Raw genomic sequence first — 14,529 nt, 5'->3', positions numbered from 1 at the left:
TGCGGAACGTTTGTCCGAGCGAAAGGAGTTCCTCTGCTGAAAACCGGTCACGAGAAGTGGACCCAGCAGAATGACCCGGGCAGTACCTTCTAGCTTCACGGAAGCGAGGTCTATAAGAGGAGTGAACCGCCTGACCCTTGGAGGGAGGTCGCGGCCTATCCTCGGGTAAGCGCTGGGGTTTAGCATCTCCCAGTCCTTTCACAATTTTCTCTAACTCCTCACCCAACAGGAGAAGGCCTTGAAAGGGCAACTTCACCAACCTTTGCTTAGAGGCCATGTCCGCCGCCCAATGCCTTAGCCACAGAAGACGGCGAGCCGCCACTGCTACAGCCATCTGTTTAGCTGAAGCTCTGACAATATCATAAAGGGCGTAAGCCAAAAAGGACAAGGCCGACTCCATTCGCAGAGCCACTTCAGACAAGGGCTCCGCTCCATCACCGGGCTGTTCCACTACCTGTTGCAACCATGCCAGGCAGGCTCCAGCAGCATAACAACTGCATGCAGACGCCTGAATAGTAAGACCAGCAATTTCAAAGGACCGTTTAAGTGCTGATTCCAGTCTACGGTCTTGCACATCCTTCAGGGCAACTTATCCTTAAAATCGAGCGTGGTACCGGAAGATTGGAGGGTGGCCAATGTAACGCCCATTTTTAAAAAAGGCTCCAGGGGAGATCCGGGAAATTATAGACCGGTGAGTCTGACATCAGTGCCGGGGAAAATGGTAGAGGCTATTATTAAAAACAAAATTACAGAGCACATCCGAGGACATGGATTACTGAGACCAAGTTAGCATGGCTTTTGTGTGGGGAAATCTTGCCTGACCAATTTACTTCAATTCTTTGAAGGAGTGAACAAACATGTGGACAAAGGGGAGTCGGTTGATATTGTGTATCTGGATTTTCAAAAGGCGTTTGACAAGGTACCTCATGAAAGGCTACAGAGGAAATTGGAGGGTCATGGGATAGGAGGAAATGTCCTATTGTGGATTAAAAACTGGTTGAAGGATAGGAAACAGAGAGTGGGGTTAAATGGGCAGTATTCACAATGGAGAAGGGTAGTTAGTGGGGTTCCTCAGGGGTCCGTGCTAGGACCGCTGCTTTTTAATATATTTATAAATGATTTAGAGATGGGAGTAACTAGCGAAGTAATTACATTTGCTGATGACACAAAGTTATTCAAAGTCGTTAAGTCACGACAGGATTGTGAAAAACTACAAGAGGACCTTACGAGACTGGGAGACTGGGCGGCTAAATGGCAGATGATGTTTAATGTGAGCAAGTGCAAGGTGATGCATGTGGGAAAAAAGAACCCGAATTATAGCTACGTCATGCAAGGTTCCACGTTAGGAGTTACGGACCAAGAAAGGGATCTGGGTGTCGTCGTCGATAACACACTGAAACCTTCTGCTCAGTGTGCTGCTGCTAGCGAATAGAATGTTGGGTATTATTAGGAAAGGTATAGGAAAACAGGTGTGAGGATGTTATAATGCCGTTATATCGCTCCATGGTGCGACCGCACCTTGAGTATTGTGTTCAATTCTGGTCGCCGCATCTCAAGAAAGATATAGTAGAATTGGAAAAGGTGCAGCGAAGGGCGACTAAAATGATAGCGGGGATGGGACGACTTCCCTATGAAGAAAGACTAAGGAGGCTAGGGCTATACAGCTTGGAGAAGAGACGGCTGAGGGGAGACATGATAGAGGTATATAAAATAATGAGTGGAGTGGAACAGGTGGATGTGAAGCGTCTGTTCACGCTTTCCAAAAATACTAGGACTAGGGGGCATGCGATGAAACTACAGTGTAGTAAATTTAAAACAAATCGGAGAAAATTTTTCTTCACCCAACGTGTAATTAAACTCTGGAATTCGTTGCCGGAGAAAGTGGTGAAGGCGGTTAGCTTAGCAGAGTTTAAAAAGGGGTTGGACGGTTTTCCTAAAGGACAAGTCCATAAACCGCTACTAAACAGGACTTGGAAAAATCCAAAATTCCAGGAATAACATGTATAGAATGTTTGTACGTTTGGGAAGCTTGCCAGGTGCCCTTGGCCTGGATTGGCCGCTGTCGTGGACAGGATGCTGGGCTCGATGGACCCTTGGTCTTTTCCCAGTATGGCATTACTTATGTACCTCCTTCAACCGGGAGGGTAGTTCTCTTTGTCATTGCTGTGACTAGGGCATCCACCTTAGGCATTGCAAAGCGAGCCAAATGCTTCTCACTCAGAGGGAATAATTGCCCCATAGCCCTGGAAACTTTCAAAGGTCCTTCAGGGTCAGCCCATTGAGCAGAAATAAGCTCTTGGATGGAGTCATGCAAAGGAAAGGCTCGAGCAGGCTTTTTGGTACTTGCCATCCTCGGATTTCCAGAGGAGGCCACGCCACTCCCAGGATCTTCAATAGAGAGGACCTGTAAGACAATCTGAAATAAGCGCTGGCAGCTCCTCGCGGTGGAAAATCCTCACCACGGACGGATCATCTGGATCCAGTGGCCTTTCTGCATCTTCCTCTGTTTCCTCTGACCACGAGGGCCTGCCAGACCCCTCAGAGTCACCACATCCCGACCACAGGGGGGGGGGGGGGGAAGGGGGGTGCACCACTCTCTGAAGGGGAATTTACCCTTCTGTGCTCCTCTTGCGGCCAGCTATCAGGGAAAAACGCCTCAGATGGCAATCCCAGGCCTGCATCCACCAGAGGGGCAGTAAGGGGGGCCGTAGGAAAACCCTGTGGCTGAGCTCTTTTAAGCATATATGCATTATGAAGCAATAATACAAAGTCAGGGGAGAAAAATTCGCCCTGGGCACCCAGTTCCAGTCCGGGGCTAGTAGCTCTTTGGCCAGCCTCAATTCGAGGGCCCCCTCCGGTCTCCAGACCCTCCACCTCAGCGGGGTTCGCGCCATGTGGTGCTTTCAAAATGGCTCCCACTGTCAGCTCCACCGAGCGGGAAGAATCATCGCTCGCCGTGCTCTGGCCGGCTCTTACGCCTGAACAGCACGTTTTACAGAGCCCCACTGCTGATCTGTGCTTGCCACACTTGGAACAGCGCTTAACACTCTCTGCAGCCATCGCCGAAAAACGGCGGAAAATTCAAAATGGTGGCTTCGCGCTAAAAACGCCCCGATCGCGGGCCCTCCCCGGAGGAGTCAGAAAACACTCTTACCTCACTGGACCGAGTATACAAGCTCCGGTCACGCTGTAGAAACTGAAGAAAACCTCTTGCTTTTTTTTTTTTTTTTTTTTTTAACGCTGTGAGGAAAGTAGAGAAAACAGCAAAAGAGGCAATCAAATCAACTCCGGAGGTACAGAACAGTGGGAAAGGCAGGGAAAGGCGAACCAATGTGCCTGCATCCACCAAGTATAGAGTGGGAATGAGCAGGGAAAAGTGAAACTAATGTGCTCACATCCACTGGGGGGATGGGTAAGGCAGGGAAAGGGCTAACCTATGTGCCTTTAAAGTGAAGCTGCTATAGCCTCTAACACCCCGGCTAACAACTGGCAAGCCAGGAGCCACCCCCAGGCAGATTTTTTAAGGAGCTTGATCAAGCTGCAGCCACCCTGCTTGGGGAGATAGATAATACTGAAGAGGCAGTGGAGCTAGCTGACCATGTGGCACTGTGAAATTTGAGTGCTCTCTATCTCCCCCTGCTGGTTGATGAACACAACCCATACGTAATGGCTTCATCTGCTTGATGACAAGGAAAAGGAAGTTTTAGGTTGCTGGTTTTTTTTTTTTTTTCCATTAAGAACTATTTCAAATTATATGGAGCATTTACAAAAGTTTACTTGAAAACAGCTGCAAGAACTTAAAATAAGAATGAAAATGCAAATGGAGAGAAGGAGTGGCCTAGTGGTTAGAGCACCAGTCTTGAAATCCAGAGGTGGCCAGTTCAAATCCCACTGCTGCTCCTTGTGATCTTGGGCAAGTCACTTAACCCTCCAATGCCTCAGGTACAAACTTAGATTGTGAGCCCTCCTGGGACAGAGAAATATCCAGTGTAGCTGAATGTAACTCACCTTGAGCTACTACTGAAAAAGGTGTAAGCAAAATCCAAATACATAAAAATATAAAAATCATGGACAAGGCATTCCATGGGGCAGTATTTGATTGCAGTTATAGTAATAACTAAACCAGTTCTGAACAAATCCCCCCACCCCCGAAATTCTTAAAATGTATGGTTCTTTTTAACTTACCTAGTACTAAAAGCTCAGCATATGCTTCATTATTTCCTTGAAGATCTTGGTTTGAAATGACAGAACAGTAATACACTCCACTGTCTCCCCAAGCAGTCTGTTCTATACTGAGCTCAGCATCTGATTGAGGAAGTGGGAAAAATAAAATTACATACATGTTTGCTGTAATTTAGCATCTACAGCAGTTTTATACAAAATGAAACCATCTACATGTGGCTCAGTCTCACTGCAGTACTTCATCACATTCAACAGCGCACAGAACACAATTCAGAACTTGCCATTATACTTCATAAGAAGCTCTTATTCCCAGGAGATGGCAACTCACTAGTTACACGTGTGTTGTGTGATCATGCTCAGCACTAACAAATGGATTCTTCTATTTACTTCTACAGAGGCCTAAAAGGTTTTTTTTTTTACTGGTCACAGGTGGTAGCTCCTATATTGGCAGAGAGACTAGTAATTTTCTGTCTTCAGAGAACACTTGTTACAACTCACTATTCTGTACATTTTGACCTGTTGCTTGCTCTTGTTTCTGCAGGCCCCGGTTGTTTACTTTTGAAATTTGTTGATCACTGCAGCACCTGCCCCAGAAGCACACACAAAGAAGCTGTGCTCTTTAGTTCACCTCAGGGTGCCCATTGGCTCTCTCCCTTATAATTTTTATACCATTCTGCTTCACCCACACATTAGACCATGTGCCTACAACCTCCCATACTAGTAATTATAAGCTGCAGACTGCTCTACCTTAAAGACCTCTCTCTACACAGGAAGATAAGATGCCTAAATAAAAATATTGAGAGCATTTACTGTAAATACTCTAATATAAACAGATTTTTTTTGCAAAAAGGCATCAAAAATTTAATCTTGGTTTATATTCGAGATCAAACTTCTTCCCCCCCCCCCCCCCCCATGATATATGGTATTCCCTATCATTCCCTCCTTCCCGGTAGTGTCCCTTCTCCTCCAATGCTGCCATCAATCCCCAACTGAACCAGCGGAGTTCTCACCGACTACCTCCCTCCGAACAGGCATGGCTCACACTTAGTTCCTCCCTCCCTCCTCTCACCGGACAACCCCCCCCCCCCCCTCCTGGGCCCACTGGTAGCCCCCCTCCCCCCAAGGCCCATCGTACCTCTCTGGTGGTCTAGCGGCGTGTTGAGGCAGGAGTGACCTCCACTCACTCTTGCCCATGCTGTCTCTGTAGTAAAAATGGCTGCTGCCAGTCACTACAGGAAGTCATAGCAGCCATTTTTACCAGGGAGATGGCATGGGAAAGCAAAAGTGGGGGAATCACTCCTGCCCCAACATGCCACTAAACCAGAGAGGTATGGGGGTGTGGAGCAGGGAGGAACTACATGTGAGCTGTGCCTATTCGGGGGGGGGGTGGGGGTAGCAATTAAGTGAGCACTGCCGGTTCCTGGGGCTGGCAATGATAGAAGGGAACGGAAGGAATGCTGTAATATAAACCCTCGATTTATATTTGAGTTAACATTTTTTCCCCCTTAAGGGGGAAAATATTCTCAGTTCATATTCAAGTGGGTTTATATTTGAGTACATACGGTATATTCTACCTGAAACAAAGACAGATCATAATAATTACATACACAATAATAATTTTAAAAAAACCACACTAAGTAAAACAAAACAACCTGACTGCAAAAACCCTTTACCGATTAGAAAACCCTAATGGACTTGAAAACAAAAATGCTCACAGTTTATGCTGCTAAAGATTCCAACCAGTTGTAACTTAGGAAATCCACTTGAAAAGTTCTCTGTTCTATGTGTAAACACTGACACACTGACAAATCCGTCAGATGCACCTTGACCCATTCCAGCAGTAGCAACCTGAGCACTGGTCATACCTCCTTGATTCACATATGCCATGGCTACAACATTGTCGAATAAAATCTGCATGCCTATTTGTGGACCAGGCCCAGAAACGTCCAAGTGCCCAATGAATTGCTCTGGTTTCCAGCCAGATTACTGCCCAGGTTGCTTCTTCCTTTGACCAGCAGCCCCCCACTCTTGAGACTCACGTCTGTGGTCATCGCCATATACTCTGGAGTGTCAAGACTCGACCCTTTCATCCAACATGGTGGTCTGCAACCACCATTTGAGACTTGACCTTCTCTTCCCCTGAAGCTGCACCTATAACTTCTAAAACTGCAGAAACCACCAAGACAAAAGTATCTGAAGAGGGCATATATGCATTGTGGCGCAAGGAAATACCCTCTATCATCAATACAAAAGAAACACCAGCACCTGAAGGTAGACCCATGCCAGAGGTCTTACTTGGGTTGAGCTACCCACATCGTTGCTGGAGGATGTGGTAACAGCAGTTAGCGTATTTGGGTTTACAAAAGGTTTAGTCAAGTTCTTGGAGAAAAGTCCATAGTCTTATTGAGACAGACATGGGGAAGCAACGGAGATCAGTAGCATGGAATGTTGCTGCTTATATGCTGGGTTTTTGTCAGGTACTTGTGACCTGGACTACCCCCTGTTGGAAGCAGGATACTGGGCTAGATGGACCATTGGTCTGAATCATTATGGCTATATCCTATCTTCATCCAGGAAGGGGTTAATACATTTTTAAAACACCTTTATTCTACTGTTCAAGTATCTTGTTATTTCCCCTTTTCAGATAATAGATGCAAGCAACATGAACTTATGTATACACAGTAAAGAAGAAATACACAAATAGTACTTTCATAAGTATACCTGAGGTATGTCCCCTATCAAATGAACATGTACAATAAATGTGTGATAAGTTAGCATATACTGGATTTTCAATGCAAACTTCTTATACATATTCATTGTGGGTTATCCTGAAACTCCCCCTGGCTGTAGGGTCCTCAGGTTGGATTTTGGAAGCCTTCTATCATTTGCTTAGATTTTTTTTCTGTAAGTTTGCTAATTTAGTTATAAAGTCGTCTATTTTCCTTGTACAACTTTAAGCATTTGCTATTGAAACTAGAAGTGAACAGTGTCAAATGGGAAAATTAGGTTCTTACCATAATAATTTTCTTTCCTTTAGTCATAGCAGATGAAGCCATTACGTATGGGTTGTGTCCATCAACCAGCAGGGGGAGATAGAGAGCACTCAACTTTTCACAGTGCCTCATGGCCAGCTAGCTCCACTGCCTCTTCAGTATTTGAAGCTTCCAAAGCAGTATGGTAAACTGCAATGGGAATAACATGAACTTTCCTCACAGCGAACGATGGCCCCTTAACAAGGGCATAAACTCCAAAAAAGGAGGGAATGAACTCATTCTCCTGCAGGGAATAAACTCGTCCTCCACTTTGTATAAACGGAGGGAATACTTGCATCCTCCTGGAGGGAATAAACTCATCCTCCCAAAACATGAACTGGAGGGAATGAACTCATCCTCCTATAACTGTAACAAGAATCCTGAAGACTGTTTTCCGACTACCCAAGGAAGGAATATAACTTCAGGAAACAAGAACAGCACCTAAAATCAAAATCACTGCAATACTGACAATCATACAGGGAAGGCTCATGGCTTCATCTGCTATGACTAAAGGAAAGAAATTTATCATCGTAAGAACCTAATTTTCCCTTCCTTATCATCAAGCAGATGAAGCCATTACGTATGGGATGTAACAAAGCAATCCCTAAATAGGATGGGAACAAGCTACACCACGCGCTAGAACGTGTGCTCCAAAACGCGCATCCCTCCTGGCAGCCACATCCAGCCTGTAATGTCGGGTGAAAGAGAGCTTATTGCAGCACTGCAAATCTCATGAAGAGATAGTGCTCCAGTTTCCGCCCAGGAAGAGGAAATCGCTCTTGTGGAATGTGCCTTAAAGGCTGCAGGCGGAGCCCGGCCAGACAGCAGATATGCTGAAAAGATAGCTTCTTTGAGCCAACGGGTAATAGTGGCTTTAGACGCTGAAGACCCTCTGCGAGGACCTGCAAGCAAAAAAAAAGAGGATCAGCGGTCTTGAAAGAATTTGTAATTCGCAGATACTGCAACAGAGTCCTGCGCACATCCAAAAGGTGCAACTGCCCAAATGAATCTGGAAACTCCTCCTCAACAAAGGAGGGAAGAAAAACAGGCTGGTTTAGGTGAAACGCTGAAACCACCTTAGGCATGAAGGACGGCACGGTCCGAACTGTGACCCCTGACTCTGAGAATTGCAGAAAAGGGTCTCTACAGGACAGCGCCTGGAGTTCTGACACCCGTCTCGCCGAGGTAATGGCCACTAAAAAGACGGCCTTCAGTGTCAAATCTTTCTCTGAAGCACGCCGAAGCGGTTCAAAGAGAGCCCCCTGAAGGGCCTTCAATACTAACCCCATGTTCCAAGCTGGACAAGGTGCCCGCACGGGAGGATGGAGCCGAAGCATCCCTCTAAGAAACCGTGCCACATCTGGATGAGCAGCTAAGGACACGCCTTCAACCTTGCCACGCAGTGAGGGCAATGCTGCCACTTGCACCCGCAGGGAATTATAGGCCAAGCCTTTGTGTACACCATCCTGCAAAAAGTCCAGAATCGGCGAGACAGGAGCCCGCAACGGAGAAAGCGCTCTTGAAACACACCAGACTTCAAACAGGCGCCAAATCCTGGCATAAGCCACGGAAGTGGAGCGCTTATGGGCCTGCAGGAGAGTGGAAATGACCTTATTTGAGTAGCCTTTATCTCTCAATTGCGCCCTCTCAATCGCCATGCCATAACACCAAAGCGGCAGGCGTCCTCCATGGCCAGCGGACCCTGTGACAACAGGTGCGGAACCAGAGGTAACGGAAAGGGAGCCTCCAACAACATCTGTCGGAGGTCCGCATACCAAGGCCTCCTGGGCCAATCCGGGGCGATAAGCACCACTTCTCCTGGATGCAGCTGAATCCGCAGGAGCACTCGCCCTATCAAGGGCCACGGAGGGAAGATATACAGCAAGCCCAGGGGCCAGGGTTGAGCCAAGGCATCCAACTCGGCAGAGCGAGGATCCTTCCGTCTGCTGAAGAAGCACGGGACTTTGGCACTGGAACTGGTCGCCATAAGATCCATCACTGGCTTGCCCCATTTGGCACATATCTGCAGGAATACATCGTCTGCTAGTTCCCACTCCGCTGGATCGAACTGATGCCTGCTTAGATAGTCAGCGTGCACATTGCTCTGACCTGCAATGTGAGCTGCTGACAGGGACTGTAGATGCAGCTCGGCCCAGTGGCAAATTTGTTCGGCCTGCGCGGCTAGAGCTCTGCACTGAGTGCCGCCTTGTCGATTTATGTAGGCCACTGCTGTCGTGTTGTCCGACATCACTCGGACCGCCAGTCCTTCCAGGGTCACTTGAAAGGCCAGAAGAGCCAGAAACCGCTCTCAACTCCAAGCGGTTGATAGACCACTCCGACTCGTCGGGCGTCCACAGACCCTGGGCATGCTTCCCCTGGCAATGTGCGCCCCAGCCCTTCAGGCTGGCATCTGTCACCACTAGGCACCAATCGGGGAGCACCAGCGGCATTCCCCACCGCAACATGCTGTCCGAGAGCCACCACTCCATACTGAGGCGGGCCGCAGGGAGCCAAGAAAGTCTGCACTGATAATCCTGAGATACTGGAGACCGTCGTTGAAGTAGAGAATACTGTAGATGTCTCAGGTGCGCTCTCGCCCATGGCAACACTTCCAAGGTGGCCGTCATCGATCCCAACAGCTGGAGAATGTCCCAAGCACACGGGCGGGGCATCCTCAGGAGCAGACGGACCTGATTCTGAAGCTTGCACCGCCTTTGCTCGGGAAGAAACACATAGTCCGAGGCTGTGTCGAACCTGGCCCCCAAATATTCTAGAGATTGCGAGGGGATCAGGTAACATTTGGCCATATTGACGACCAAGCCCACAGATTGAAGGACTGAAACCACTCTGATGAGCCAGTCGTCTAGGTACGGGTGAACCCGGATACCCTCTCGCCTGAGAAAGGCAGCTACTACCACCATTACCTTGGAGAAGGTTCGGGGAGCTGTGGCGAGGCCAAAAGGCAAGGCCCGAAATTGGAAATGTTTTCCCAACACTGCAAACCGCAGAAACTTCTGGTATGTGCAAGTAAGCTTCTTTCAGGTCCAGAGACGTGAGAAACTCTCCTGGCTGTACCGCCGCACTGACGGAGCGCAGGGTTTCCATGTGAAAATGCCGCAATCTTAAGGACTTGTTTAGCTCTTTTAAGTCCAGGATCGGGCGAAAAGACCCGCCTTTTTGTGGCACCACAAAGTAAATGGAGTAGCGGCCTAGACCTTGTTCGGCGGGAGGCACTGGGGTCACAGCCCCTATCCGGCACAGACTGTGCAAAGTCTCCTCTACCGCTGCCCGCTTGGCGGCAGAACCGCATCGGGACTCCACAAACACATCTCTCACCGGGGCATCGAATTCTATTCGGTATCTGTCTCTGATCAGGTCCAAGGACCCACTGATCTGCGGAGATTTTGGCCCACTCCTCGAAAAAGAGGGAAAGTCTTCCTCCGATGACAGGAAACGAGGAGGGGGCCGGCGCACCATCATTGAGAGGGTCGCCCCTGAACTCCAGGCCTTGAACCGGAAGCTGCGGAACGTTTGTCCGAGCGAAAGGAGTTTCTCTGCTGAAAGCGCGGCACGAGAAGTGAACCCAGCAGCACGCCCCGGGCGGTACCTTCTAGCTTCACGGAAGCGAGGTCTGTAAGAGGAGCTGACCGCCTGACCCTTAGAGGAAGGCTTCGGCCTATCTTCGGGCAAGCGCTGAGGTTTGGAATCCCCCAGGCCTTTAACAATATTTTCCAGCTCCTCACCAAACAGGAGAAGGCCTTGAAAGGACAACTTCACCAACCTTTGCTTAGAGGCCATGTCCGCCGCCCAGCCATTTGTTTAGCCAAAGCTCTGACCATATCATAAAGGGCGTCAGCCAAAAAGGATAAGGCCGACTCCATCCGCGGAGCCACTTCAGATAAGGTCTCCGCTCCATCACCGGTCTGTTCCACTGCCTGCTGTAACCAAGCCAGGCAGGCTCTAGCAGCATAACAACTGCATGCAGACGCCCGAACAGTGAGACCTGCCAAATCAAAGGACCGCTTCAGAGCTGAATCAAGCCTGCGGTCTTGAATATCCTTCAAGGCAACACCTCCTTCAACAGGGAGGGTAGTTTTCCTTGTCACAGCCGTGACCAGGGCATCCACTTTAGGCACTGCAAAGCGAGCCAAATGTTCCTCACTCAGAGGGTATAATTGCCCCATAGCCCTGGCAACCTTCAAAGGTCCCTCGGGGTCAGCCCATTGAGCCGAAATAAGCTCTTGGATGGAGTCATGCAAAGGAAAGGCTCAAGCAGGCTTTCTGGTACTAGCCATCCTTAATCCAAGGATGGCTAGTACCAGAAAGCCTGCTTGAGCCTTTCCTTTGCATGACTCCATCCAAGAGCTTATAACAGAGGAGGCTGTGCCACTCCCAGGATCTTCAATCGAGAGGGCTTGTAAGGCATCTGAAATAAGTGCCGGCAGCTCCTCGCGATGGAAAATCCTCACTGTAGACGGATCATCAAGCTCCTGTGGCAATTCTGCACCCGACTCTGGCTCCTCAGCCCAAGAAGTTCTGCCAGACCCCTCAGAATCCTCATAGCCTGACCACATGGGGGGAAAGGGGGGTTGCTCCACACTCAGAAGGGGAATTAGCCCTTCTGCGTTTATCAGGAGGATAAGAAACAGGCAAAGCCAACTCCAAAAGGCCAGGATCCACAGGGGGGGGGGGGGGGGGGGGGGGGGGGGGCAGGCAGAGGGTCCACTCCGAAGAACCCCGTGGAAGAGCTCTTTTAAGCATGTACGCCCTATGCAGCATTAAAACAAAATCAGGGGAGAAAACCGCTCCCTGACCGCCCGGATCCTGCCCAGGGCTATCAGCTCTATTATTAGCCTCACTCAGAGGACCCCCCCCCCCCCCCGGATTCAGGGTTCTCCGTTGCAACGGAGGTCGCGCCGTGTGGAAAATCCAAAATGGCGTCCGCTGCCAGTTCAGAGCGCAAAAGATCACCGCTCGCCATGCTCGGGCCGGCTCTACCGTCTGTACAGCATGAATTAGAGCCCCGCTGCTGACTTGCGCTTGCCACATTTAGAACAGAGCTTTACAGTCTCCGCAGCCATCGCCAAAAACAGCGGTAAAATTTAAAAAATGGCGGTTCGCGCCAAAAACGTCCCGATCGCGGGCCCACCCTGGAGGAGTCAGAAAACACTCTTACCTCACTAGACCGAGTATCACAGCTCCTGGTCCTGCAGAAGAATCTCAAGGAAAAAAAACCTCTTTTCCAAGATCGCTGCGCTAAAGCGTGACGCGACTTTAATTATTTATTTATTTTTAACGCTGTGAGGAAAGCAGAGGCAAAAGAGGTAAATAAAAACACTCCGGAGGCTCAGATAAGTGGGAAAGGCAGGGAAAGGCGAACCAATGTGCCTGCATCCACTGAGTGGGAAAGGACAGGGAAAAGCAAGCTAATATGTCCACATCCACGGGGGCATGGGTATGGCAGGGAAAGGGCTGACCTATGTGCCTTCAAAGTGAAGCTGCTATAGCCTCTAACACCCCGGCTAACAACTGGCAAGCCAGGAGCCACCCCCAGGCAGATTTTTGATGGAGCTCGAAGAAGCTGCAGCCACCCTGCTTGGGGAGATAGAGAATACTGAAGAGGCAGTGGAGCTAGCTGGCCATGAGGCACTGTGAAAAGTTGAGTGATCTCTATCTCCCCCTGCTGGTTGATGGACACAACCCATACGTAATGGCTTCATCTGCTTGATGACAAGGAAAGTCACATTTCAATTTTAAATTGTCAGAATCTGTTTTATTTTATATACTATTTTCAAAATGTAGCATGCCATGAAGAGAGTCAAAGACTTGCAGTTTCAATGCACAGGAGTTAACATTCACTGAAATATACTATGAGAAAAAAAATTGTTATGACTGATTAAAAAAATCTTACTGTTGGTAATAGTGATTTTGCGTCCCTGATAAAAGTCCCCAAGAGTGACCGCTGAACCCAGTTTGGTAGCCACTGTCCGTACGGTTCGGACACTGTCTTGGCAGTCCACGTATGGATTGTAGCCGGGATTGCTCTGCTGAAGCTGGGCATTGATCTGAGCATTTTGGCTGGAAGAGCTGAAAGCATCCGTAATGCGATTTCTGCAGAAGGATTTGTATTTCCATATTACAGTAGGTGGCTGCTGGGCAGTCGTTTCGTAAGTGCATTGTAGAGTGATTGGCTGGAACAAGATGACTACATTGAATGAATTTGAAATGGTGACCTGTATACCACAGGAAAGCCCTATAAAAGAAAAATGGAGAAGGCATTAAATAATATACAAATCAGATTTTGCAATACCTACTAGAAAATTTGTTAAGAAATGTAATAATGCAAATAAAGCAGTTAATATACTTTCCTACCATATTAATCATCACCTCAGGAGTAGTATTCAGGTATTCAAATATTTCAAATGAATAAGCAGCATTTTTCAGGGAAAAGGATGTTATAGAACGTAAGATTGTGATGAGGTTCAAAGTGGTAAGATGAAGGGTAATATGAGCAGTCCTCAATTCGAGATTGAAGGTCCTGGATTTCAAAGGAACTAACTTTGCCAAGATGGGGGAATTTCCCAAGGAACAGTTATTATTATTAGCAGCATTTGTATAGCGCTACCAGACGCACGCAGCGCTGAACACCTGATACAAAGAGACAGTCCCTGCTCGAAAGAGCTTACAAACAAGACAGTTACGGGTGAGGGAAGTAATGGGTGAGAAGGGAGGAAGGGACAAGGGGAGGGCAATTGTGGCTAGGAGCTAAAAGCAGCAGTGAAAAGGTGGGTTTTCAACATAGATTTGAAAACAGGTAGAGATGGAGCTTGACGTATAGGTCCAGGAAGTCTATTCCAGGCATAAGGTGCCGCGAGAGAAAAGGAGCGAAGCCTGGAGTTAGTAGTGAAGAAGGACGACGACAAGAGAGATTTGTCAAGCGAGCGGAGTTCACGGGGAGGAATGTAGGGAGAGATGAGAGCGGAGAGGTAATGGGGGGCTGCAGAGTGGATGCATTTAAAGGTCAGTACGAGAAGTTTAAACTGAATGCGGAAGCGGACAGGGAGCCAGTGAAGTGACTTGAGGAGCGGGCTACTATGGGTATAACGATTCTGGCGGAAAACAAGTTGTGCCGCAGATTTTTGGACAGATTGGAGAGGAGAAAGATGGCTGAGCAGAAGACCAGTGAGAAGTAAATTGCAATAGTCCAAGCGAGAGGCGACAAGGGTGTGAATAAGGGTTCTGGCAGCGTATTCAGAAAGGAAGGGGTGAATTTTGCTAATGTTGTAGATAAAGAAGCGACAGGTTTTGCGATCTG

At 48.4% G+C, this 14,529-nt stretch overlaps 1 protein-coding gene across 1 annotated transcript in view; it reads right to left on the bottom strand.

Annotated features, from left to right (window-relative positions):
• The window catches only part of LSR (lipolysis stimulated lipoprotein receptor), a 119,163-nt gene that overhangs the window by 72,152 nt on the left and 32,482 nt on the right, over nucleotides 1-14,529 (bottom strand). The window contains exons 2-3 of the mRNA XM_030213376.1: nucleotides 13,126-13,467; nucleotides 4,186-4,305 (exon numbers count right to left, since the gene is read on the bottom strand). Of these exons, the coding sequence (XP_030069236.1) occupies nucleotides 4,186-4,305; nucleotides 13,126-13,467 (462 nt within the window). The remainder of the gene's footprint in view (nucleotides 1-4,185; nucleotides 4,306-13,125; nucleotides 13,468-14,529) is intronic.

This window comes from Microcaecilia unicolor, chromosome 8 (genome assembly GCF_901765095.1).
Source record: "Microcaecilia unicolor chromosome 8, aMicUni1.1, whole genome shotgun sequence".
In the NCBI taxonomy this organism is placed as follows: domain Eukaryota; kingdom Metazoa; phylum Chordata; class Amphibia; order Gymnophiona; family Siphonopidae; genus Microcaecilia; species Microcaecilia unicolor.
The sequence above is the reverse complement of the archived record's forward strand: the minus strand, read 5'-3'. Positions and strand labels throughout refer to the sequence as shown.